At 51.8% G+C, this 22,656-nt stretch overlaps 1 protein-coding gene across 2 annotated transcripts; it reads left to right on the top strand.

Moving 5' to 3' along the window:
* The first annotated feature begins 1,162 nt into the window (after positions 1-1,162).
* On the top strand, positions 1,163-22,009 carry LOC120317848 (zinc finger protein 777-like). 2 transcript variants are annotated; one of them, XM_039364776.1, is made up of 6 exons: positions 1,163-1,570; positions 3,183-3,309; positions 7,345-7,461; positions 8,236-8,352; positions 9,863-9,976; positions 19,801-22,009. In XM_039364776.1, the coding sequence occupies exons 1-6, from the start codon at positions 1,196-1,198 to the stop codon at positions 20,721-20,723; spliced, it is 1,773 nt and encodes a 590-aa protein (XP_039220710.1). In that variant the 5' UTR covers positions 1,163-1,195; the 3' UTR covers positions 20,724-22,009. The 2 variants fall into 2 exon arrangements, with proteins under 2 accessions (XP_039220710.1, XP_039220720.1); XM_039364786.1 differs by lacking the exon at positions 19,801-22,009 and adding an exon at positions 16,419-18,019.
* Positions 22,010-22,656: the final 647 nt, after the last annotated feature.

Genomic DNA, 22,656 nt, shown 5'->3' with positions numbered 1-22,656 from the left:
GCCGGGAGACTTTCAGACAGGGGTCTTCAAACTGGGCCCTTGTGTGACTGGTGGGACTTCAACTCCCAGAATTCCTCAGCCGAGAGGCTTTCAGACAGAGGTCTTCAAAATGGGCCCTTTTGTGACTGGGGGGACTTCAACTCCCAGAATTCCTCAGCCGGGAGATTTTCAGACAGAGGTCTTCAAAATGGGCCCTTTGATGACTGGTGGGACTTCAACTCCCAGAATTCCTCAGCCGGGAGGCTTTAAGACAGGTTGATGACTGGTGGACTTCAACTCCCAGAATTCCTCAGCCAGGCACGCTGGCGGAGGAATCCTGGGAGTTGAAGTCCACTAGTCCTAAAAGGGCCACGTTCGAAGACCCCTGCGGCAGGAGTGGCCTGTTTTTCTTTCTTTCTTTTTTTTTTTAAATGAGTGAGGTCCCCTCTCCTCCTAGCACTGACGACGTTGCCTAAACGTTCGACAACTGCCGAGGCTCCGCTACGGGCGTCCTCTTTCTTTCGACAACTCCAGAGTCCTTCTCTCTCTTTTTCTAAGGACCCACCCCACTTTGCATCTTAAGAAGACAGAACTCTTGGAATAATTCTTCCAACAGGAATCCTTTATTAAGAAGAAGTGGTTGCAGGCATGCTAGACAGGACTTTGGGTCCAAGTTCTCCAATTCAAGGTTTTAAGGGTTTCCCCAGTAGCCCCACCCAATCAACCCCCTCTTTCAGCGACAGTCTCAGGCATTACACTTCCACCCCCCTTTTCATTATTGCCTGGCTGGATGGAGACTTCAAAGAAACTACATGAAAGGAAAACGGCCCCATTCTTATGGTTAGTTCTTTTGCAATACACACATTCAGTTCCTTAGAAGTATACTGAAGGAAGTGAGGGCCCTAAAGCCCCTTTGTTCTCCCCCTTCTCTCCCTGTTATGGCAGAATCCAGAGAAGGCAGAATTGGGGTTTTCTATATTTGATAACTGGAGATGAAGTATAATTGGATTCTGACATCCGGCCCCCCTTAAAAATAAGAGAGATCCACCTGGAAGAAACCAAAACAGGTATAAAAGTTAGTCAGGATTGTTAGGATACTCTGTGTGAAACTTCTTCAATAGCTTTGGGGCTCTGACATGACGTCCTGTCATTCTGACACTTTCTCTCTCTCTCTCTCTTAAAGAATTCCTGGATTTCTCCTTCCCCCCACCCGCGGATGGAGTCCCGCCCGCCGCTCCCTCTCCTCCCCGAGCAGAACCTGGACCGCGAGGTCAAGCAGAACATGGCCGAGCTCTCCCTCTGGACCGTGGTGGCCGCCATCCAAGCGGTGGAGCGGAAAGTGGACTCCCACGCCAGCCGCCTGCTCAACCTGGAGCGGCGGGTCATGACCAACGAGAAGAAATACGTGGACTGCGAGAACGCCGTGGTGGACTTCGGCAACCAGATGGAGTGCAAGCTGACCGCCCTGGGCACCCTGATCCAGGAGTACGGGCTCCTCCAGCGCCGGCTGGAGAACATGGAGAACCTCCTGAAGAACCAGAACTTCTGGATCCTGAGACTCCCGCCAGGCGCCACGGGGGAGACGCCCAAGGTCAGAGGAGGGGGAACGCAGGCGGCTGGGTTTTCCTCTCGCGGGGAGCGCTCCCGGGAGAGGCATGGAAGAGAATCTTGAGAGGAGGAGAAAGACTGTGGGGTCCTTGGGGCTCTCTGAGCTGGGTGGTTTCCTTGCAGACGTTTCAGGACCCAACTAGAGAACAGCATCAGTGCTAGAAGGGAGGAGGAAGGAAGGAAGGAAGGAAGGAAGGAAGGAAGGAAGGAAGGAAGGAAGGAAGGAGGGAGGAAGGGAAGGAAGGAAGGAAGGAAGGAAGGAGGAAAAAAAAAGGACTGTGGGGTCCTGGGCGCTCTCTGAACTGGGTGGTTTTTCTTGTAGACGTTTCGTGATCCAGCTGGGGAATGGCATCATTGCTGGAAGGAAGGAAGGAAGGAAGGAAGGAAGGAAGGGAGGGAGGGAGGGAGGGAGGGAGGGAGGGAGGAGGAGGAGGAGGAGGAGGAGAAAAAAAGAATATGGGATCTTTGGCACTCTCTGAGCTGGGCGGTTTTTCTTGCAGACGTTTCGCGATCCAGCTAGGTAACTTCATCAGTGTTAGAAGGGAGTGGGGTTGAAGAGGGGAGGACGAGGAGGAGACGGGGAGGGAGAGAAGGAGAGGACTCTGAGGTCCTTGGTGCTCTCTCGGTGGTGTCCTTGCAGACCTTCCATGACCCAACTAGGTAGCATCATCAGTGCTAGAAGGGAGAGGTGTGCGTGAAGAAGAGGAGGAGGAGGAAGATGGGGTGGTTTTTCTCGCAGACGTTTCGTGACCCAGCTAGGTAACTTCTTCAGTGCTAGAAGGGAGGAAGGAAGGAAAGGAAGGGAAGGGAAAAGAGAGAAATATGGGGTCTTTGTCCCTTTCTGAGCTTGATGATTTTCTTGCAGACGTTTCAGGACCCAGCTAGGTAACTTCATCAGTGCTAGAAGGGAGGGGGGTTTGTGGAGAAGAGGAGGAGGAGGAGGTGTGTGTGATCCTGGAAGCAGACACGATTGATTGCTTTTGTGAGTGCCTGTGATCATCAGAGCAGCTGTGTCATCCCGGAAACAGATGGACCTCTTTTAAGAGAGGACAACCCATCACATCTGCCTTCCAGCTCTGGTGGGTCGGGTGGGTGTAACTGGAACGAGATGGTCCTTCAAACAAAAGCCATGTAGGACTTCAGTGGTGACCAACCGGCACCTTGAACACAGCTCCCTCAAGAGAGGTGACTCGTGTCCAGATCCCTACTGTTCCCATGTATCTCCTCCACCTGCTCTTAGTCCACGGAGCCACCTCGGTTCCCTTGGGCTTTTGTCCAGTCCCACCAGTTGTGTCCGAGACCTTGGCTGGTTGAGCGTTCGCTCCCATCCCATCGTTGATCTTGGATCTTGAGTTGAGCTTGGCGCCACCTGAAATGTGAAGGTCGGCACTAAGTCAATTTAGCGGCACCTGAATGGCTGGTCAACCTCCGTCGGACAAGACGTTCTCCTAGATTTACACCTCCCACCCTCATAGCTGAGATGGAGGACCATCTTATCCCTCCGAACAGTGCTGATTGTGGAGTCCGCGGTGATCTGGCTGGTCACCAGCGGCTCGGTCGAGAAGATCCAAAACCCGTAACTGATGTTCTTCCAGGTGCCCGTGACCTTTGAGGAGAACGCCGTCTACTTCTCGGAGCAGGAGTGGAGCAACCTGGAGGAATGGCAGAAGGAACTCTACAAGAACGTGATGAAGAGCAACTACGAGTCGCTGGTCTCCCTGGGTAAAAAAAAAAAAAAAAAAATCAGCTTTTGCTCCTAGTGGGTTGAAAATGCAAAGCTTGGTTTCTTTGATCAGTGCTGGAGAATTGTCTCCATCGGAGGTCTCCAGCCTTGGCAATTTTAAAAGACTGGTGGACCTCAACCTCAATTCCTCTCTTAATTCCCAGCCGGCATGGAAATTCAGGGAGTTGAGATCCACAAGTTGCCACGGTTGGAGACCCCCGGCCTAGGTGACAGCCTCCCTCCAGATTGGTCCCTAAAAGTTCCTCAGGAGACTTTCTGGAGAACATTGTGGAGACTTGTGGACCTCAGCCTCAATTCCTCTCTTAATTCCCAGCCGGCATGGAAATTCAGGGAGTTGAGATCCACAAGTTGCCATGGTTGGAGACTCCTGGCCTAGGTAATGGCCTCCATCCAGATTGGTCCCTAAAAGTTCCTCAGGAGACCTTCTGGAGAACATTGTGGAGACTTGTGGACCTCAACCTCAATTCCTCTCTTAATTCCCAGCTGGTGTGGAACTTCAGGGAGTTGAGATCCACAAGTTACCATGGTTGGAGACTCCTGGCCTAGGTGACAGCCTCCCTCCAGATTGGTCTCTAAAAGTTCCTCAGGAGACCTTCTGGAGAACATTGTGGAGACTTGTGGACCTCAACCTCAATTCCTCTCTTAATTCCCAGCCGGCGTGGAAATTCAGGGAGTTGAGATCCACAAGTTGCCACGATTGGAGACCCCCTGGCCTAGATGACGGCCTCTCTCCAGATTGGTCCCTAACAAGTTCCTCAGGAGAACATCTGGAGAACATGACAAGACAGCCATGATCCTGTTCCGTCTAGTTCTCCTCTTTGCTTTCAGTTTCCTTTTGAGATAACCATCCTGGCTTGTTCTCGTTTAGACCAAGGGCTGGAGACAGCGAGGGTCAGAACGCTCTTCGACTCTTTAAAGATGTCGAGAAACTCACTAGTCAGGAGGACCTGCTGGGGGGAACGGAGCGTAATGTGAAATTTGACAAGCCAGCGATGCGTTGTCCATCCGAAATCATTTTCACGGCGTTTTTCTACAACGTTGAAATTGAATACAGTTTTGTAAATTGCAATTCTCGACGTATCGACGGATAGATTTCTAGGGTGATGGGAAGCCAAAGACATGCTGGTTCCTCCTTTGTTTGTGTACCTGAACCGTCTTCTCAGTTCCTATCGGATTTTTCCCGTAGGGTTGGATTTTATTTTATTTTTAAACGAAGTGGGATGCTGCCAGCCCCATCTTAGTTTTAAGAACAGCTCTTAAGAACAAAACAGAGTAGTTGGCTGAAGTACAGGTCGTCCTCGACTTAACGACAGCTCATTCAGTGACCGTTGAAACCAGCACTGACTGAACGACCATTTTTCACACTTACGACCTTTCAATCATCCCCACGGTCACGTGATCGAAATTGAAATGCTGGACAACTGACTCCTACCGTGTTTCTCCGAAAACAAGCCCTAGCTTGAGTTTTGGGGGTGGGCCTAATATAAGCCCTGCCCCTCAAAATAAGCCCTAGTTTTGGGGTGGGGCGCACGGCTAAAAATCAAGCTGAGGTGGAGCTGCCCCACGCACCCTGCACCCACTTATTTTGCAGCCAGGCTGCTCCTCGCTAGCCCTCTTCTTCTGCGGCGTACCCCAGGCCTGCCTTTCGTGCCCGTAACTCGGCTCTGCAAGGCCTCTGCAGCCGAGCACTGAGCTATGGATTGAATCCATAACTCGGTTCTCGGCTGCAGAGGCCTTCTGGAAAGGCCTGACTCTGAAATGCAGGCCGGCGCTCCATTCTCAGCTACAGAATGAAGCTCCTCCTTCGGCCGCAGAAGAAATGAGCCAGCTGGGCGGGGGCTGTTGTTGCCGGAGGTAAGTGGAAAAGGAGCCCCCCCCCAAATAAAACCTGGTTCCTCTTTTGGAGGCAACCCCCCCAAAACAATAACACCGGGTCTTTTTGGGGGGGAAACATGGTACTTATGACTGTTGCTGTTAGGAATTCTGTTTATAGTACCACAGAGCAAGCAAAGGGTACTGTCATCATGTGCTTTACTGCTCAACTGTTTTTAACGGTTACAGGAAGCTCAACGTAGAACGAAGCAGCCTAGAGCAGGGGTAGGCAACCCAAAACACTCAACGAGCCACTTGGACCCGTTTCCCACCAAAAACAAAACACCGGGAGCCGCAAAACCCTTTTGATATCTAAAATGAAGATAACACTGCATATATCCTTTTTTACCTTTATTATAAGTGTGTGTGTGTGTGTGTGTGTGCGCGCGCGTGTGTATGTATGTGTGTGTGTACACACACACACACACACACACACTAAAAAAAAAGTAAAAATATGACTCTTGGGAATATCCATACTATTAAAACAATGATCACCAAGAGAATGCTTTAAGAGAATAAAATTACATAAACACACAGGTTAAAAAAAGGATATATGCAGTGTTATTTTCATTTTAGATGTCAAAAGGGTCTCTCTCTCTCTCTCTGTCTCCCTCCCTCCCTCCCTCTCTCTTTCTCTCTCTTTCTCCCCTCCCTCCTATCTGCTGCTCACCTGGCAAGCTTCAAGCTATTGTCCAACAAGATCAGGGGTAAGCAACCTCGTCTCTTTCATGACTCATGGACTTCAACTCCCAGAATTCCTGAGTCAGCCTAGCTGGGCTAGCTAGCTCTCTCCTGCCCTTCCTGCTTCCTGCTTCCTGCAGAGACGCAGCAAAGGGAGGAGCTCCGCCCAGTAAGTTTTTCAGCTCCTCAGAGAATACTGTGAGTGCACTCTCTTTTACATATACACACAGACACACACACACACACACAAAAACACAAACACACACACAGAGAGAGAGAGAGAGAGAGAAGCAGGGAAGCGCAATTGCCTCTCTCTGTCTCTATCTCTCTCTGCAAAGGCAGAGGAGGCTGGGAGCCAGAGGGGAAGGCTCAAAGAGCCGCATGCGGCTCTGGAGCTGCAGGTTGCCGACCTGTGGCCTAGAGTATATACAGTGGTGGGATTCAGCCGGTTCGCACCGGTTCGGGAGAACCGGTAGCTAAATTTACCTGAATTCGGAGAACCGGTTGGCTTTTGGAAGTCCAGTCTAAGCCTTGGAGGCCTTCCAGGCCTAGAATGGCCCACCGGAAGTGCATGGATACCACTTCCGGAAGTCCGTTTTAGGCCTCAGAGGCCTGGAGGAGGCCTCCCAGGCCTAGAACAGCCCACCGGAAGTGCATTGATGCTACTTCCGGAAGTCTTCTACGCATCGGAAGCCTGGAGGAGGCCTCCCAGGCCTAGAACGGCCCACCGGAAGTGCATGGATACCACTTCCGGAAGTCCGTTTTAGGCCTCAGAGGCCTGGAGGAGGCCTTCCAGGCCTAGAACAGGCCACCGGAAGTGCATTGATGCTACTTCCGGAAGTCTTCTATGCATCGGAAGCCTGGAAGAGGCCTCCCAAGCCTAGAACAGCCCATTGGAAGTGCATGGATACCACTTCCGGAAGTCCATTTTAGCCTTTGGAGGCCTGGAGGAGGCCTCCCAGGCCTAGAACGGCCCACTGGAAGTGCATGGATACCACTTCCGGAATCCATTTTAGGCCTCAGAGGCCTGGAGGAGGCCTCCCAGGCCTAGAATGGCCCACTGGAAGTGCATGGATACCACTTCCGGAAGTCCGTTTTAGGCCTCAGAGGCCTGGAGGAGGCCTCCCAGGCCTAGAACGGCCCACCGGAAGTGCATGGATACCATTTCCGGAAGTCCGTCTTAGGCATTGGAGGCCCAGGCCTGCATCACATAATAGAACCAGTTGTTCCGATATTTGAATCCCACCACTGAGTATATATCATAGAGCCAAAACTTGCAAACACTGCCACCTACTGGCTGAATACTACTATAGTTGCACAAAAATACATTCTAGCAACGAATTCCGACAGCTGCTGTGTCCCGAGGTCATAAGTCCAGAACGACTTTTCGTTACAAATCAGGCTTGCCTCGCGTTGCGTAACCGACGGTTGCGAAGGGGTGTGCTCTTTTCTCCAACTAGACTATGCCATCGCTAAACCGGATCTCCTGTCCCGGATCGAGCAAGGCGAACGTCCCTGCGCCGAGGAAGAGGAGGCAGCGACGACGGACAGGGTGATATCTTCGGAGCCCAGCCCAGGTAAGGAGGAAGGGGCTAGACTTGGGGGTGGGGTGTCTCCAAACCCGGCAACTTTGTGGACTTCAATTCCCAGAATTCCTCAGCCAGCCTCTCGCCGGGTGCAAAACAGAAGGCAGGATTGTTGAGTTATAGGTAGTCCTCGACTTAACGACTGTTTGAAGTGACGGCAGGCTCGCCAAAGGATGCTTACAACCCGGTTCTGAATAGTCAGATACGCACATTTGCGTTTGGGGCAACCGGTCCCCTGGCCTGGGTTCCCGCAACCCAAATTTACCACGTTTTCACCCCAAAATCGGCATTTACAGGCAGTCCTCGATTTACAGCCGTTCATTTAGCGATGCTTCGTAGTTACGACGGCACTGGGAAAAAGTTTTTCACATAACCGTCACGGCATCGCCAGGTGATCCAGTTCCGGACGCTTGGCAACTGACTCGTATTTATGACGAGTCGCAGGGTCCCCTTTTCTGAACAGCAAAATCAAGGGGGGGGGGAGAAAGCCAGCTTTGCTTAACGACCGTACGGCTAACGTAACCCCCGCAGTGAGGCGCTTCACGAGGGCGGCAAGAAAGGTCGCAAAACGGGGCGCAAAGGTCGCCTGACGGGTTTCTCATTTAGCAACGTCAATTTGGGGTTCGACTGCAGTCGTAAATCAAGGATTACCCATAAAGGAATATCTTTTTAAGCTGGGAATTTCGTCATTGAGTTGAAGGCACAAAGTCTCGCTGGGGCCCGATTCTCCCGTGAAAATCTACCTGTTGTTGTCACCCCACACAGAAATCCTAGTTTTTAGACCCTGTCTCTCCTCCCCACCGGAAGACGGAGGTCACGCGCGCGGGGGTCGAGAAGGGGAACCCAGCGAAGGACGGAGGGTCCCACAGACACCCGGGGTCGGTAAGTGGAAGCTAACCGCGGTTGAATATTTGGCAGATTTTTCGGCGTCGGCAGCCCCAGTGAGGTTTCCGGCCAACAGAATCTTGCCGAATGCAAGCATAAAATCTCTCTTTTTTTTTTTTCGGCTTTCCGTGCGACGAAAATCTGCTGGACAAGTGAGAATGTAAAGAAACGGAATCGGGAGAAAAAAAACCACGTTCCGTTTTAGGGAAACCTTGAACGCGAAACGTAGCGTAAGACAGGCCGTCCTCGGCTTACAACGGTTCATTTAGTGACCGTTCAAAATGGCGACGCGAGTGAAAGAAGTGACAGTTGGTTTTTTTTTTTTTTTTTTTTTTTTTTTTTTACAATGAACGACCGTCGCAGCGTCCTCCCCCGGGTTCATGGGAAAAAAAATTCACGTAGCAATGGTGACAAGAAAATTCGTAAAGTGGAGCAAAACTTACTGCCTTGCCCTAGCAACAGAAATTTCCGGGCTGTAGTGTGGTCATACATTGAGGAGTGCCTGGAGTTGTTTGGAGATAGTCAGATGCCTGATATCATTTCTTTCATCTATCTATCTATCTATCTATCTATCTATCTATCTATCTATCTATCTATCTATCTCTGTCTGTCTATCTATCTATCTATCTATCTATCTATCGCCTGTCTGTCTGTCTATTTCTCTCTATGTCTGTCTGTTTCTCTGTCTCTCTATCTCTATGTCTGTGTGTCTGTCTGTCTATAACCTCTGTCTATCTTCTCTATTTATCTTTATGTCTGTCTGTCTCTGTCTCTCTCTCTATGTCTGTCTGTCTATCTATCTATCATCTATCACCTGTCTCTGTCTATCTGTCTATCACCTGTCTATCTTCTTTGTCTATTTATCTCTATGTGTATTTGTCTGTCTATCTATCTATCTATCTATCTATCTATCTATCTATCTATCTATCACCTGTCTGTCTTCTCTGTCTATTTATCTTTATGAATCTATCTATCTATCTAATCTATATAAATATCTCTCATCTTTATCACTCACTCACTGTCTATCTATCAAATCTATATAAATATCTATCTCATCTTTATCTATCACTGTCTATCTTCTCTATTTATCTCTATGTCTATTTGTCTATTTGTCTATCAATCACCTGTCTGTCTGTCTTCTCTGTCTATTTATCTCTATGAATCTATCTATCTATCTATCTATCTATCTATCTATCTATCTATCTATCTAATCTAATCTATATAAATATCTCATCTTTATTACTCACTCACTGTCTATCTATCAAATCTATCTATCAAATCTATCTATCTATCTATCTATCTATCTATCTATCTATCTATCTATCTATCTATCTATCTATCTATCTAATCTCTCCCATCTGTAAGGCCCCTCCCCAGCTGGTCCCTCAGGAAAGCAAGACTCTCGATTCCTCCCTCTCCTACACAACGGCAGAACACCTTGGCGGACCACGCAGTCCCCGGCCCGCCCACCGCGAACGTCCCTTCTTTCTTTTCTTTGCTTGAACAGACGATGGAGTCGCCCAGACGTCCTTCGGCTCCCAACGCAAGCGAGATCTGGAGGGGAACGCGGAGGGCCCGGACCTCTCGGAGAAAAGCGAGCTGCACCTCCCGCCGAGCATGGGTGAGTAACTCGCTGGACGGACCACCTTGCGTTGCAGTCTCCGAGATGCGAGGACAAATCCCGCCCGCCTTTCCGTTGGCATCCCTGTATTTTTTTTTTTTTTTTTACTTGTCTTGCTGGACTTGAATCCTGAGCGGTTCCCAGGTTTCTAAACCGAGACCCATTTTGGGGGGGGGGTCATTTGAACCCAGAAAAGCCTCCTGGATACAGGCAGTCCTCGACTGAACAGCCGTTCGTTTAGTGACCAGCGTTTCCACAGCCTTGGAAAAAAAGTGACTTGTTTTCCAGACTTGGAAACCGTCGCAGCATCTCCGCGGTAAAAAGGTCGAAATTCAGATGCTTGGCAGATGGTTCCTGTTTATGACGGTCTCAGCGTCCCGCGGTCGCACCTGGTCCTCTTTTTGCGACCACCTGACCAGCGGGAAGCCGGATTCACTTAGCGACCGTGGTTCCCACCTTAGCGGCTGCAGGGATGCACTGGACCATGGTGGCAAATGGCGCCCAGCCCACGTAACCACTGTCTCGCTTGGCAACGGAAACATTAGGCTCAGTTGTGGTCGTAAGTCGAGGACTACCTGTATTCCACTCCAGCTTCTGTGTGTGTGTGGGGGGGGCTGTGTTTACACACATGCACACACACACCTATACACACATCCCTGAGAAGACTGTCCACTCTGGAGGGTGCTTTGAGGCTTGCGGTGGTTTTTCCTTTTCCTGGCCTGCAGACTTTTTTTTTTTTTAGGTGTCACCGTGCACTTCATTCTTTCAGGTTACCCGTCCGTTTACTGCTGATAGCAGCCTCTGGGGCTTGTGTAGAGGGCAGTTGTTCTTTCCTGCTGCTTTGTAGGCCCAGCCTCCCTCAGTGAGTTCCCCCCACCCTGATCCACATCTTCCCTTTGCGTTCCCTTGATTGGCATCTGTCTATCACTCTGTCGCGGCATCCTCTCCGTCGCGTGATCAAGATTCAAGCGGGTATTTATGACGGTTGCAGCATCCCGGCGTGTGTGTGTGTGTGTGTGTGTGTGTGTATTCGCCATTTTGCCACCTGGCTTCTGACAACCGAGCGGGGGAAGCTAGATTCGCTGAATGACCACATGATTTGCTTAACAACGGTGACCCCGAAAGGTCATACAATCATTAACAACGGAACAATCCTCTTAGCTGCAGAAATTCTGCTCCCAATCGGAGTCGTAAGTTGAGGACTACCTGCGCAGGCTAAAACATTCTGGAGGGGGGGGGAGGGGGTTCTGTGTCTCGCCTCCGTTTTGCAACGATCCCGTCTGGGAAGCCAGCCCATCCCGATGTTTAGAACCTGTCTCCAGAGGTGTCTACGGAGATTTTTCCATCCACCAGATCCCAGGTTTCCCAAAGGTGCTTTTTCAAAAGACAACTGGACAATTTTCATGGCTTTTCCCCTTAAAAACGTCTCGCTTCTCCTCCGAGAAAAAGCAGCTGCTTGGAAGAGAAGCGAAATGTTTTCACGGGGGATAAAAAAAAAAAATCAAGAAAACTCCAGTTAGCTTTTGAAAAAGCACCTTTGGGATGTCTCCAGAGGTGTGGCCATCTCCCTAACCCAGGGGTCCCCAACCTCTGGGCCACGACCCATTACCAGGCCGTGGCCTGTTTGGAACTGGGCCGCACAAGTGACGGGCAAGCGCACACCGGAAGCTCTCTTTTGTGAGCAGTGCCCGTTAGCACTGGGCGCGCAGCCCCTTTTGCAAAAGTTGCTCCCTTCGTTCGAGTGGTGGCGGTTAGCCCTCACGCGCACTTGTCCTTTTGCAAGAGTGGCGGCCGCTTGTGCTCCAGCGTCAAGCTCCCTTCGTTCGAGTGATGGCCGTTAGCCCTCGCGCGCATAGCTCATTTTGTGAGAGTGGCGGCTGCTTGTGCTCATGCGCGAAGCTCCCTTCGTTTGAGCGGTGGTTAATCCACGCACGCACAGCTCTCTTTCCATGAGTGGCGGCTGCTTGTGCTCATGCGCCAAGCTCCCTTCGTTTGAGCGGTGGTTAGCCCTCGCGCGCACAGCTCCTTTTGTGACAGTGGCAGCCACTTGTGCTCATGCGTGAAGTTCCCTTCATTCAAGTGGTGGCCGTTAGCCCTCGCGCGCACAGCTCCTTTTGTGAGAGTGGCGGCCCCTTATACTCATGCGCGAAGCTCCCTTCGTTTGAGCAGTGGCTGTTAGCCCTCGCACGCACAGCTCCTTTTGTGAGAGTGGCAGCTCCTTGTGCTCACATGCAAAGCTTCCTTAATTCAAGCGGTGGCCGTTAGCTCTCTCGCGCACAACTCCTTTTGTGAGAGTAGCGGCCCTTGTGCTCACGCGCAAAGCTCCCTTCACTCAAGTGGTGGCTGTTAGCGTGCACAGCTCCTTTTGCGAGAGTGGCGGCCGCTTGTGCTCACGCGTGAAGCTCTGTCCGTTCGAGCAGTGGCCGTTAGCCCTCGCATGCGCAGCTCCTTTTGCGAGAGTGGCGGCCGCTTGTGCTTACGCGTGAAGCTCCCTTTGAGCGGTGGCCATTAGTCCTTGTGCGCGTAGCTCCCTTCAAGCGGTAGCCATTAGTCCTCACGCACTTAGCTCCTTTTGCGAGAGTGGCGGCCACTTGTGCTCATGCACGAAGCTCCCTTTGTTCAAGCAGTGGCCGTTAGTCCTCGTGCATGCAGCTCCCTTTCCACGAGTGGCGGCCGCTTGTGCTCACGTGGAAAAGCTCTCTTCGTTTGAGCGGTGGCTGTTAGCCCTCGTGCGCACAGCTCCTTTTGCGAGAATGGCAGCTGCTTGTGCTCACGCACGAAGCTCCCTTCGTTCGAGCGGTGGTCAGTAACCTTCGCGCGGACAGGTCCTTTTGTGAGAGTGTCGGCCACTTGCACTCATGCGTGAAGCTCCCTTTGTTCGAGTGATGGCTGTTAGCCCTCGTGCGCATAGCTCTTTTTGTGAGAGTGGTGGCTGCTTGTGCTCATGCGCGAAGCTCCCTTCGTTTGAGCGGTGGTTAATCCTCGCACGCACAGCTCTCTTTCCACGAGTGGCGGCTGCTTGTGCTCACGTGCGAAGCTCCCTTCGTTTGTGCGGCAGCTGTTAGCCCTCACACATAGCTCTTTTTGTGATAGTAGCAACTCACACGCGAAGCTCCCTTCACTTAGGCAGGGAACGTTAGCTCTCACGCGTGCAGCTCTTTTTGTGAGAGTGGTGGCCTCGGACACGTGCAAAGCTCTCGTTGCGCAAGTGATGGCCGTTAGCCCTCCTGCGCGCAACTCCCTTTGCGCGAGTGGCGGCCACTTGTGCTCATGTGCGAAGCTTCCTTTGTGTGAGTGATGGCCAAGCCAGAAAAGTTGGGGACCGCTGCCCTAACCCTCAAGACACATGACAGATGATTCAGTTACATTGGAAGCTTTGATGTTGGTGTGCAGTCTGAAGCAAAGGGCGTGGATGTACTTTCACTTTATGCCCAGAGTAGTGTTTACTTTCCCCTCCCCCCGCGTGGGGTTCTTTTAGGCAGGGCAGAACACATGAGGATGGAGGAAGGAGTGGGTGTGCGTTCCCAAGAACAACAACAAAAAAACCCCATCTAGTTATCTGAGTTTTCGTCAGACGCAAAAGAACCAGCACGACGCTGTGAGCTGATTCAAGTTGCTTCTTGATTGCTGCGTGCCTGTTTGCAAGAATCTCACCAAACCGACTGCACTCGTATGGGAAGAGGCAGGGAAAGGCTTTGGTTATCTTAAAGGGGGAGGGTCTCTTTCCACCGCCCACCCCACCTTGAGGAGCAGAGGATCCCCTTCCCCACTGCTCAGTCCTGCAAATTTCACGGGACAAACTGAAGCTGCTCGGAGTTCACGTCGGTGGTTGGGAAGGGACCGTGTTTGCTTTCTGGCTAGGGGTGAGTTTCTGCCGTTCCTTGCTAGCCCACTGCCCCTTCTCTCGGGGTGGCATCTGAGCTATTTTTGACGTGGTTTTGCTTCTGAGAGGCTGTGGTTGAGGGGGAGTGTCTTGGGCTGCTTTGGCTACCTGTGGAGCCTAGATTTGGGTGCAATGGTCCCCGAACATTTTCCACTGGGAGGGCCGACGTGAGTGTGGGGTCTCCCCACCCAGATCCCACAAGGGATCCTTTGCCTATAATTTCCCCTCCTCTGCCATGCTATACCTCCTTTGTAAAACCTTGATCTCTTGGTCCCAGGACGAGTCACGGAGTCTATCCTAATCTACTTATTAAATTTGTAATTTATTACATTTATACGCTGCCCACCTCGCCGTCCAGCGACCCTCACAATAATTACAGACGAAAGGAGATTATCTCCATTGATGCATCCAGGCAGCTTTGTCCTAACCGCCTACGCTGGAGCTACCCAACCCCTGGGCTGCGGCGCATCACCGGGCCGCGCGAGCCGCTGGCTGGCACGTGCCCAGCTCAGGTCGCGTGAGTGGCGGGCCAGTTCCCCTGTCCCCTCCTGCCACGCCATAAAAGTTGGGGACCGCGAAGCCACCCGCCCCCGTCCGATTTGGGAGGGGGCAACCGATCCCTGGGACCAGGACCTCCAGGCGTATCCACAGGGAAGAGCTGGTGAGAGTTGGGAGCTCCGGAGGCTGGCAGAGGCCAGAGGCGACGGCCAAGGTTGAGACCCTGCAGATTGGGCAAGGCTGGCTTAGAGGCCACCTGGAGAAAGAGCTGGGATGGGACGAGCAGGTCGGCGAGCGGCGAGGAGTAGCTGGGAAAGCAAAGAACTTCACGTAAGGACCAACGGAATCCCCTTCCTGTTTTGGGCTTTTTCCCACAGGTGTCTCGGAGTGGGGTGGGGACAAAAGGAAGGTCACGTTGCTTCCTTTCGTCTTTCCATCTTCAAGATTTGCTCAAACGCGCCGACGATGGTGATTGACCTGCTTGTCCTCTGATCCGAGAAGACAGGTCACGTGCCCGGACGGGGTGGGGTGCGATGATCCAGGGTGAGGTGGGCAGGGTGATGCCCCAGATGCACCCTGTTATGCGCCCGGCCGTAAAGCTAATCCTTGATAAATTACAGGTAATCCTCAACTTACGATCTTCGTGACGTCTGTGGAGATTCTCAAACCTCCAAGTCAGGCTTGTTGTTGTTTTCTTCCAAAAGACAAATTCGACCTTTAGGTTTTTTTGTTTTTTGTTTTTTCCTGGAAAACATTCGACTTCTCATCTTCCCGTTCGAAAGCTTCTTCGGTTCTTCGGTCTCCTTCACAGCCGAAGAAGCTTCTTGGATGAGAAGCGAAACTTGTTTTCAAGGGGGGGGGGAGGAGAAAAATAAATCAAGAAAGCCCAGCTGCCAAAGCCCTTTTGGGATAACCCCAGTGACGGTTCACAATGAGGGCAGACCTACCTAACACAACCCAGCTCAGGAGTTAATGGCCACTGCGGCATCTGTGCAGCCGTTCACGCTTAACGACCCACTGCAGGAACCCTACAGCCTCCTCCCCGTCCCCCATTCTTTCCCCTGCAAACCTTGGGTCTGCTTCCCACCCGACCCGGTCCTACATCCTCCTCCTCGATTATCTTTCGACGATCTCTGGAGCTCCATTGCTCAGGTCAGGGAGAGAGGCCTGGCTACTTCATTGGCTGGGCCGGGCGGTGCGGTCCAGGAAGCGGTTGCTGCCGTAAAACGAATTGTGGGCACTCCGAAAATGCAGCTGCTTCTGGACATGCGCCTCGCGGCCCAGGAACGACGCAACCTGCTTTGCTTCGCAGGGGCGAGCTGTGGAGATCTTCGAAAGTTAAGTGGACAACGGGGTGACTCTTGGTAAGGAGGAGGGTGTGGGAAGCGTAGCACGGGGCGCCTCCGGTTGTGGAGGGCCTTGGTAAGCCTGGAGCAGGCCTGTGCTGGAACTCCCAGGGCCCCTCTGGGTACCGCTCAACAACCCACGTGGTGATTTAATGACCGCATCCTGGAGATGAAGAGTCATAAATGAAGCGAGCGGGTGGGCGCTTCCCTTAACAATTACGCAGGCTCCATTTCGGACGTGAGTCGAGGACTGCCTGTATATCCAATCACTCTTGAAAAGCAAAAGTCCCAGCACTAAAGGGAGCTTCCAGATGGTTGGCCGAAGTGATTCCCCACTGGGTTATTTGGGCGTGAGCAATCTTTTAGAATTCAAAGCAGCTCCTCCTCATCCCCATTTCCCCCCCCCCCAGAATTGGGTTCCATTCTTGAAAGGAGGGGAGCAAGGAAGGGCAGGTTGGCTTCCTCCCATCGTGCACAGCCAGATCCGGCAGCGTTTCCTTCTGGCCAAAGGAAAACAAACCACCATTACCCACTGGGCAGGAAAGACAGAGGCTGGGTGGCCTTGTAATGCGGCATGTAGGCAGGTGTGCTGCAGCAAGGCTGGACCGTGGAGGGGGTCTTCTGGCCCAATTGACCAGGACAGCCCGCTGGGGTAGAGGAGGCCGGGTCCGTTGGAGAAGCATGACCCCATGACCTTTTCTTTCAATCCCCCCAGATGACGGGCTGGCCTTCAAAGCCGAGGTTCTCCAAGCTCAGCGAGCGCTGTGCGAAAGCTTGGGGCTCAAATGCACGGACGAGACGCTTCTCCACCCTCACTCGCAAGCAGCCTCCGTCGGCAGCCGCTACTCCGCGTTTGTGCAGCAGCGAAGGCACGCCGAGAATCCCGGACCAGAAGAAGAAGAAGCCTTGCCCGGCGAAGGTGGTTTCGGCCCTAGTGGCGGTCTAACCAGCCCGACGGAGCCGCGTCACTGCCCGGAGGACAAAATGTTTGCTTGTCCTGATTGCGGGAAACGCTTCCGCCTTTACAAGAGCCTGGCGTCTCACCAGAAAAGCCACGGCGCCCCGCCGGCGTCCTGCGAAAAGAGCTTCACCTACAAGCAACAGTTCACCCTGCACCAGCATATCCACACCGGGGGCGGCGGGTACACCTCGGTGGCCTGCGCGGAGACCTTCAAGCAAAGCCATAATTTGAAGCCCCTCCCTCGGGGGCCGGGCGCGGACAAGCCGTACGGCGGCGCCAAGTGTGTGAAGACCTTCAACGTCAAGTCGTCCTATCGGCAGCACCCCAAGGGTCATGGGCGCGAGCGGCCGTATCGCTGTAGCCGGTGCCCGGAGAGCTTCTCCCAAAAGAAGAGCCTCGTCACGCATCAGCGGCTGCATACCGGGCGCGGCGGCAGCTCCCTGGCCTGCCTCTACTGCGGCAAGAACTTCAGCCACCCCTCGGACCTGGTCCGGCATCAACGCATACACACCGGAGAGAGGCCCTACCGTTGCGACGAATGCGATAAAAGTTTCACCCAGAAACAGCATCTCCTCCAACATCAGAAAATCCACCTTCGGGAGCAGAACAGGCTGATGGGTACGGCTGTCCGAGAAGCCCTACTTGATGCCATCTTCATCTAGTCCGGCCCTGCGGGGACGCCAGGCTACCTCAAGAGCAGACTCCCCCTCTCTATCCCAGAGTTCGGAGTTCCGGAGACATCGGCACTCCGTCGCAGCGGGAACCTTTTTGTACGGGAGTGTCTTTCTGAACGATGCTTGTGAATGGCGAAAGCTAACCGAAAGGGGTTAGGAAGCAAGCATTTCCAGGATTGTTGTTTCGGTCTTATTTGCAGTGTACAATACTGTAGGCATTGTGTTGTCCCCTAACCGCAAAGGTCTCCACGTCAAAGTCCTCGAAACGGGGGGACTGTCCGGAGTCGACCTCTCAGTTCGCCGGTGGGCGAACGCTAATGGGTCTGAGCGGAACACTTCTTTCTTTCTTTTTTTTAATGTATATTTTCTGGATTTCTTTTTTTTTTTTTTCCTTTGTTGTTCTGTGGAAACTGAGAAATAAACTAGAGATGTGAAGAAACGGCTTTGTGTGCTGCCCTTGTTTCCCCCCTCCGCCCCCCGACTGTGGATCAGAGTTCGGGGCACGTGTGTTACCTTTTTTTGATCGTGTCAAAACTGCCGAAACAATCAAGAACATCTTATAACTGCCCCCAAAATCCTTTTCCAGAATACATTAAGAAGTGGTTGATTCTCAAAATGCTTTAAAAGACTCTGATAAATGTATTTTTAAAAAGAAATGGAAAGAATTTCAGGAACACTGTCCTTTTGGGGGGGGGGGGCTTAAATTAAGCCATAACGTGTCTTAGCCCTGAACAAAACACAATTTTTTCCTACGGATGCTTTCAGGCTACCAAACAAGGGATGGTTTGACCTGTTCCAGTTAAACCAGTTGTTCTGGTTTGTCCTTCTTAGAGGGAGCCACAATCCTGGTTGCATCACTTGCTAAACAAGCCATGAATTCTTTCTTCGGCTCTTTTGAAGAAATTAGCCAAATTGCCGGGATCTGCTGGTTCAACCCAAACTAAGCGAGGCACGTGTGAGTTGCAGGGTGACGCCAGCCCAGTCAAATAATAATTGCAGATCTGTTAAATGTTGTTGGATTAATCTTTTTAGGTGCGGTAAAATATTTATATCCATCGTTTTACAAAGTCCAAATGCCCAGGTCGTATCCATCAAAACTGGTGGTCCTTTTAAGTCTCTGGTGTCCATCTTCGTTGTTGGTCCCGGGGGACGAGAGACAAATTCCTAAATCAACTGGGCCTCTGAGTGTCCCACTTGCTTGGTGGTTTTCTTGCAGACATTTAATGACCCAGGTAGTGAACATCATCAGTGCTAGAAGGAAGGGGAGGGTTGTGGGGAGGAGGGCGACGACGACTATGGGGTCCTAGATCCTCTCTGGGTTTGGCTGTTTTTTTGTAGACGTTTCATGACCCAACTAGGTAACATCATCAGTGCTAGAAGCTTTCTAACGCAAGCCTTTTGGCATTGATGATATTCCCTAGTTGGGTCATGAAACGTCTGCAAGAAAACCACCAAGCTCGGAGAACACCAAGGACCCCACAGTCCTTCTCCTCTTCTTCACACGTCCCACTCCCTTGTAGCACTGATAATGTTACTTAGTTGGGTAGCATCGTCTTCCTCCTCCTCCCTCGTTCAATCTGGGTTTAATTCTTCACCATCTTTTTCCTTGTCGTTCTTTGTAATTGTTACTTGTTTCCAAATGTTTCAAGTCCTTTTAAACCACTTGTAAACCGCCCAAAGTCGCTCAGAGTTTGGCGGCCTGTCAATTTAATAAAATTATTTAACTGTGGTCATCAAAACGATCCGTCCTGTCCTCGCGCGCCACCATCCGTGAAAGCCAAGCATGTGGACCCAACATCCTTGTCAAATTAGGAAGCCTTTTTCGCTTGTATTTGCTTGATGTGATCTGCCTTCAGCCGTGTACTATCCGTGTCTCGTGTACGAGAGAGAGAGAGGGGGGGTCATTTTGCGAAAGCTGCCCCCAGAACCGGTCGCTCAAAATCATCTTAACGTGGAATGAAACGTCGGTCTGTTTTACCTTCATTCCCAATTCTTCTCTACGGTCTTTTTTGGCTTTACTGCAGAGTTTTGAGTTTTATGTAGAGTCCGTCGACTTCAAATCTCTGTAATGATCCCCAGCATTGTTTCTCAGAAACTCGCTAAGTCGGGCGGACTTCAACTCCCAGAATTCCCCAACTAGCCTGCAAGGGAATTCTGGGATCTGAAAGTCGCCGAGGTGGAGAAACGCTGATTTATACTACCTAGGAAACAGAATTTTTTAAAAAAGATGACAGGGTTCGGGGGCCATATTTCTCAACTCTGGCAATTTCAAAATGGGGGGTCTTCAACTCCCAGGATTCCCTAAAGCTGCCTCGGGAATTCTGGGAGTTGAAGCCCACCCACCTTGGATGTTGTCGCGGTTGAGAAATCCTGGTTTGGGGGAATGTGCTTGTGCGTTCCTTATGTGTGGTGGGACCAAGCCATGACGAATGTTGGGTTTATGCTGTCCTTATTTCCCGCAGCCCTCGCGACAAATCACGTCTTAATCAAAACGGAGCCAGAGGATGACTCGGAAGCCCACGAGACCTGGATGGTGCCGGAAGAATCATTCGTAGAAAGGATTATAAAGAAAGAAGAGGACTTCGATTCCTGTCTGTGGCCGAGAGACACTCCGGAGGAGACGGCCAGTGCCAATGAGGGCAGTCCGGCGGAAGAGGTCCACCGGAACTGTCAGATTGGCCACCAAGAGCAGACGCAAAGTTACGGCGGTCTCACCTCTCCGGGACGAAACCTCTCGTCCCCACTCATGAATGGAAGCCCCCTGATGCCCCCTCAAGAGACGGGACATCAGCCGGGAGAGGGGCTGTGGGCTTGTCCCCTGTGCCACCAACGCTTCCGGCTCCACGTCCACCTGCTGCTCCATCAGAACACCCACCGGGAAGCGCCGGCCGAGCCCGTCCCCAAGGACCTGCTGGGCTGCCCCTACTGTCCCCGGCGTTTCGGCCGCTCGGACCACTTGCTCCGTCACCAGATGAGCCACACGGGCGCCCGGCCTCACCAGTGTCCGGCCTGCGAGAAGAGCTTCACGGACAAAAGCAAACTGACCAATCACTTCCGGACCCACACGGGAGAGCGCCCCTTCCACTGCACGGACTGCGGGAAGCACTTCGTCCGCCGGCATCACCTGGCCAAACACCAGCGCACCCACACGCGGGAGCGGCCCCACCAGTGCCCGCTCTGCCCGAAGAGTTTCATGCAGAAGCACCACCTGCAGAAGCACCTCCGCACCCACACGGGGGAGAAGCCCTACAAGTGCGCCCTCTGCCCCAAGGCTTTTGCCTGCAAACAGCGCCTCCTGCAGCACTGCTGCGCCTTGCCTCCGGCGCCTCCCTCGGAAACCGCGGGGCGGCCCTTGGCCCTCCTGAAAGGGACGCCCACTTCCTGATCACCGATGCAACAGGGACTCCGCCCCACCTCACCCTTTTCGTTCAGGCTCGTCCGTCAATTCAGATGCAGAAGTTGAACTCTCGGGGGGGGGGGAGCGGTGTCATCAAGGGATGGGGCTGAGCTCCTGTTTGTAGCCTCCCTTCTTGGTGGATTTTGTTCCTAGGGGAATTGGGCTGACGACGATTCTGTTCAGCTGGAAAGAAAAAAAAAAACGTCGATCAGCCCTTGAAGGTCCCGAGTCAGCCTTTGATCAGCCCGTGAAGATCAGCCACCGAAGATGCTGAAGATCAGCCGTCGAAGCTCCCGAATTCGCCTTCGATCAGTTCGTGAAGATTCCGAGTCGGCCTTCGATCAGCTCCGGAAGATCCTAAATTGGCTTTCGAAGGTCCTGAATCGGCCTTTGATCAGCCCTGGAAGGTCCTTAGTTGTTGATGGGCAACGTGCTGACTGATCACCTTCGTCTTCATTCGGTCTGTGACCAACTCTTGTGTTTCACGTTGTAGAAGGATGTGCAACTAGGAGCAAATGGGGCAGAGGCGATTTTATTTTGGGAGGCTTCTTTGGCGGCTCGCCATCATGAAGATGTGGATATTAGATCAAGAAACGAATCGCCCCCGTTTGTCTTGGACTCTCTTTTGCCTTCCCCAGCCAGATCCAAGTTTGATAAGTGGAACGGCTCGCCTCCAGAACTTGTGGATGCTCCATCACTGGAGGTTTTCAAGAATAGACTGGACCTCCATTTGTCCTGAAGGGTGTCGGGTCTCCTGCTCAAATAGAGGTTTGGAGTAGAAGATCTCCACGGCCCTTTCCGACTCTGTTAATTCTGCAATTCCCACGTAAAGACAGGACAAGACAGGATTTCAGTTGGATCACTGCCGGGCTTCCCGAATCCCCTGCAGCTTTTTTTTTTTCCCTCTTATTTTGAGGCTCAAAAGACCTCCAGGAAGACGCCGTTGTATCTTGGCTGGCTTGCATCACCTCCGAGACCATTGTGGGAACGTGGTTGTCGGGATAGGCGGGGGGGGGGAGAGACAGAGAAGGTAGACAAGAAGAAGAAGAACCCAAAGTGGTGATCGGACTATCTTGCTTTTTCGTTATGCTCGATTTGTATGCTGTTTTATAAGCTCTGTCGTTATGCCTTGGGGAAAACGTGCCCGAAAAGCTGAAACTTGGGGAATGGGTAGCTGAAAGAAAAGAGCTCTTTGCTTTTTTTTTTTTTTAGTTTGTGTAAAGTCTCTGCTCTCTGTGCTCCCTCTTTTCCCTTGATTAAAAAATTATAATGAGGTTGTGCATGCAAGGAAATGACACACACACAAACACATATCTCCCTGAAAGTTTGATAAGCTGTAATATATCTATATGCAGAAGGTAGGAGGGCTGTGAATTTATTCGGGTGGCCCGATAAATATAATAATAGCAGTTGCACAACACGTGGAGAAACGCCATCGTCGTTTCAATTGGGAGACTTTAGCGTTTTAGACGAAGCGACGTCTCAAAAATGCCGGAGAAGTTCTGGTCCTTCGGCACTTGGAAAAAAAAATCAGCCGTCGACAGGCACACTAGAGATAAATGACATTTACCCGCCATTCAGAACAGACAATCCAAAAGCTAAGAAGGAAACGAGGAGGTCAAAACACCTCCGGGCTAGCAATCGACACCCAAATAAGCAGAGATCAACACCAATATTAATAGCAGACCAAAACTCAAGCGGTAAACAATAGTTTAATCAAGGAAGGGCCAGGAACAATGACAGGGCAAGGCACTGTATATAAACAAAGAGCAACCCCCCTCCCTTCTAACACTGATGATGTTACCTAGTTGGGCCATGAAATGTCTGCAAGAAAACCACCAAACTCAAGAGAGTTCCAAGGACCCACAGTCCTCCTCTCCACAAACCCCTCTCCCTTCTAGCACTGATGATGTTACACTAG

The sequence above is a fragment of the Crotalus tigris genome, unplaced genomic scaffold (genome assembly GCF_016545835.1).
Source record: "Crotalus tigris isolate CLP2741 ecotype Arizona unplaced genomic scaffold, ASM1654583v1 scf7180000017592.2434428, whole genome shotgun sequence".
Classification (NCBI taxonomy): Eukaryota; Metazoa; Chordata; class Lepidosauria; order Squamata; family Viperidae; genus Crotalus; species Crotalus tigris.
Note: the sequence above shows the minus strand (reverse complement) of the source record. Positions and strands in the feature narration are given on the sequence as shown.

Bases quoted from the DNA above. Each gene is read 5' to 3' on its own strand.
- LOC120317848 (XM_039364776.1), top strand. From the start codon at position 1,196: ATGGAGTCCCGCCCGCCGCTCCCTCTCCTCCCCGAGCAGAACCTGGAC. The intron at 8,353-9,862 runs GTAAGTGGAAGC...TTGCTTGAACAG, and splicing joins CCCACAGACACCCGGGGTCG to ACGATGGAGTCGCCCAGACG. The intron at 9,977-19,800 runs GTGAGTAACTCG...TATTTCCCGCAG, and splicing joins GCACCTCCCGCCGAGCATGG to CCCTCGCGACAAATCACGTC.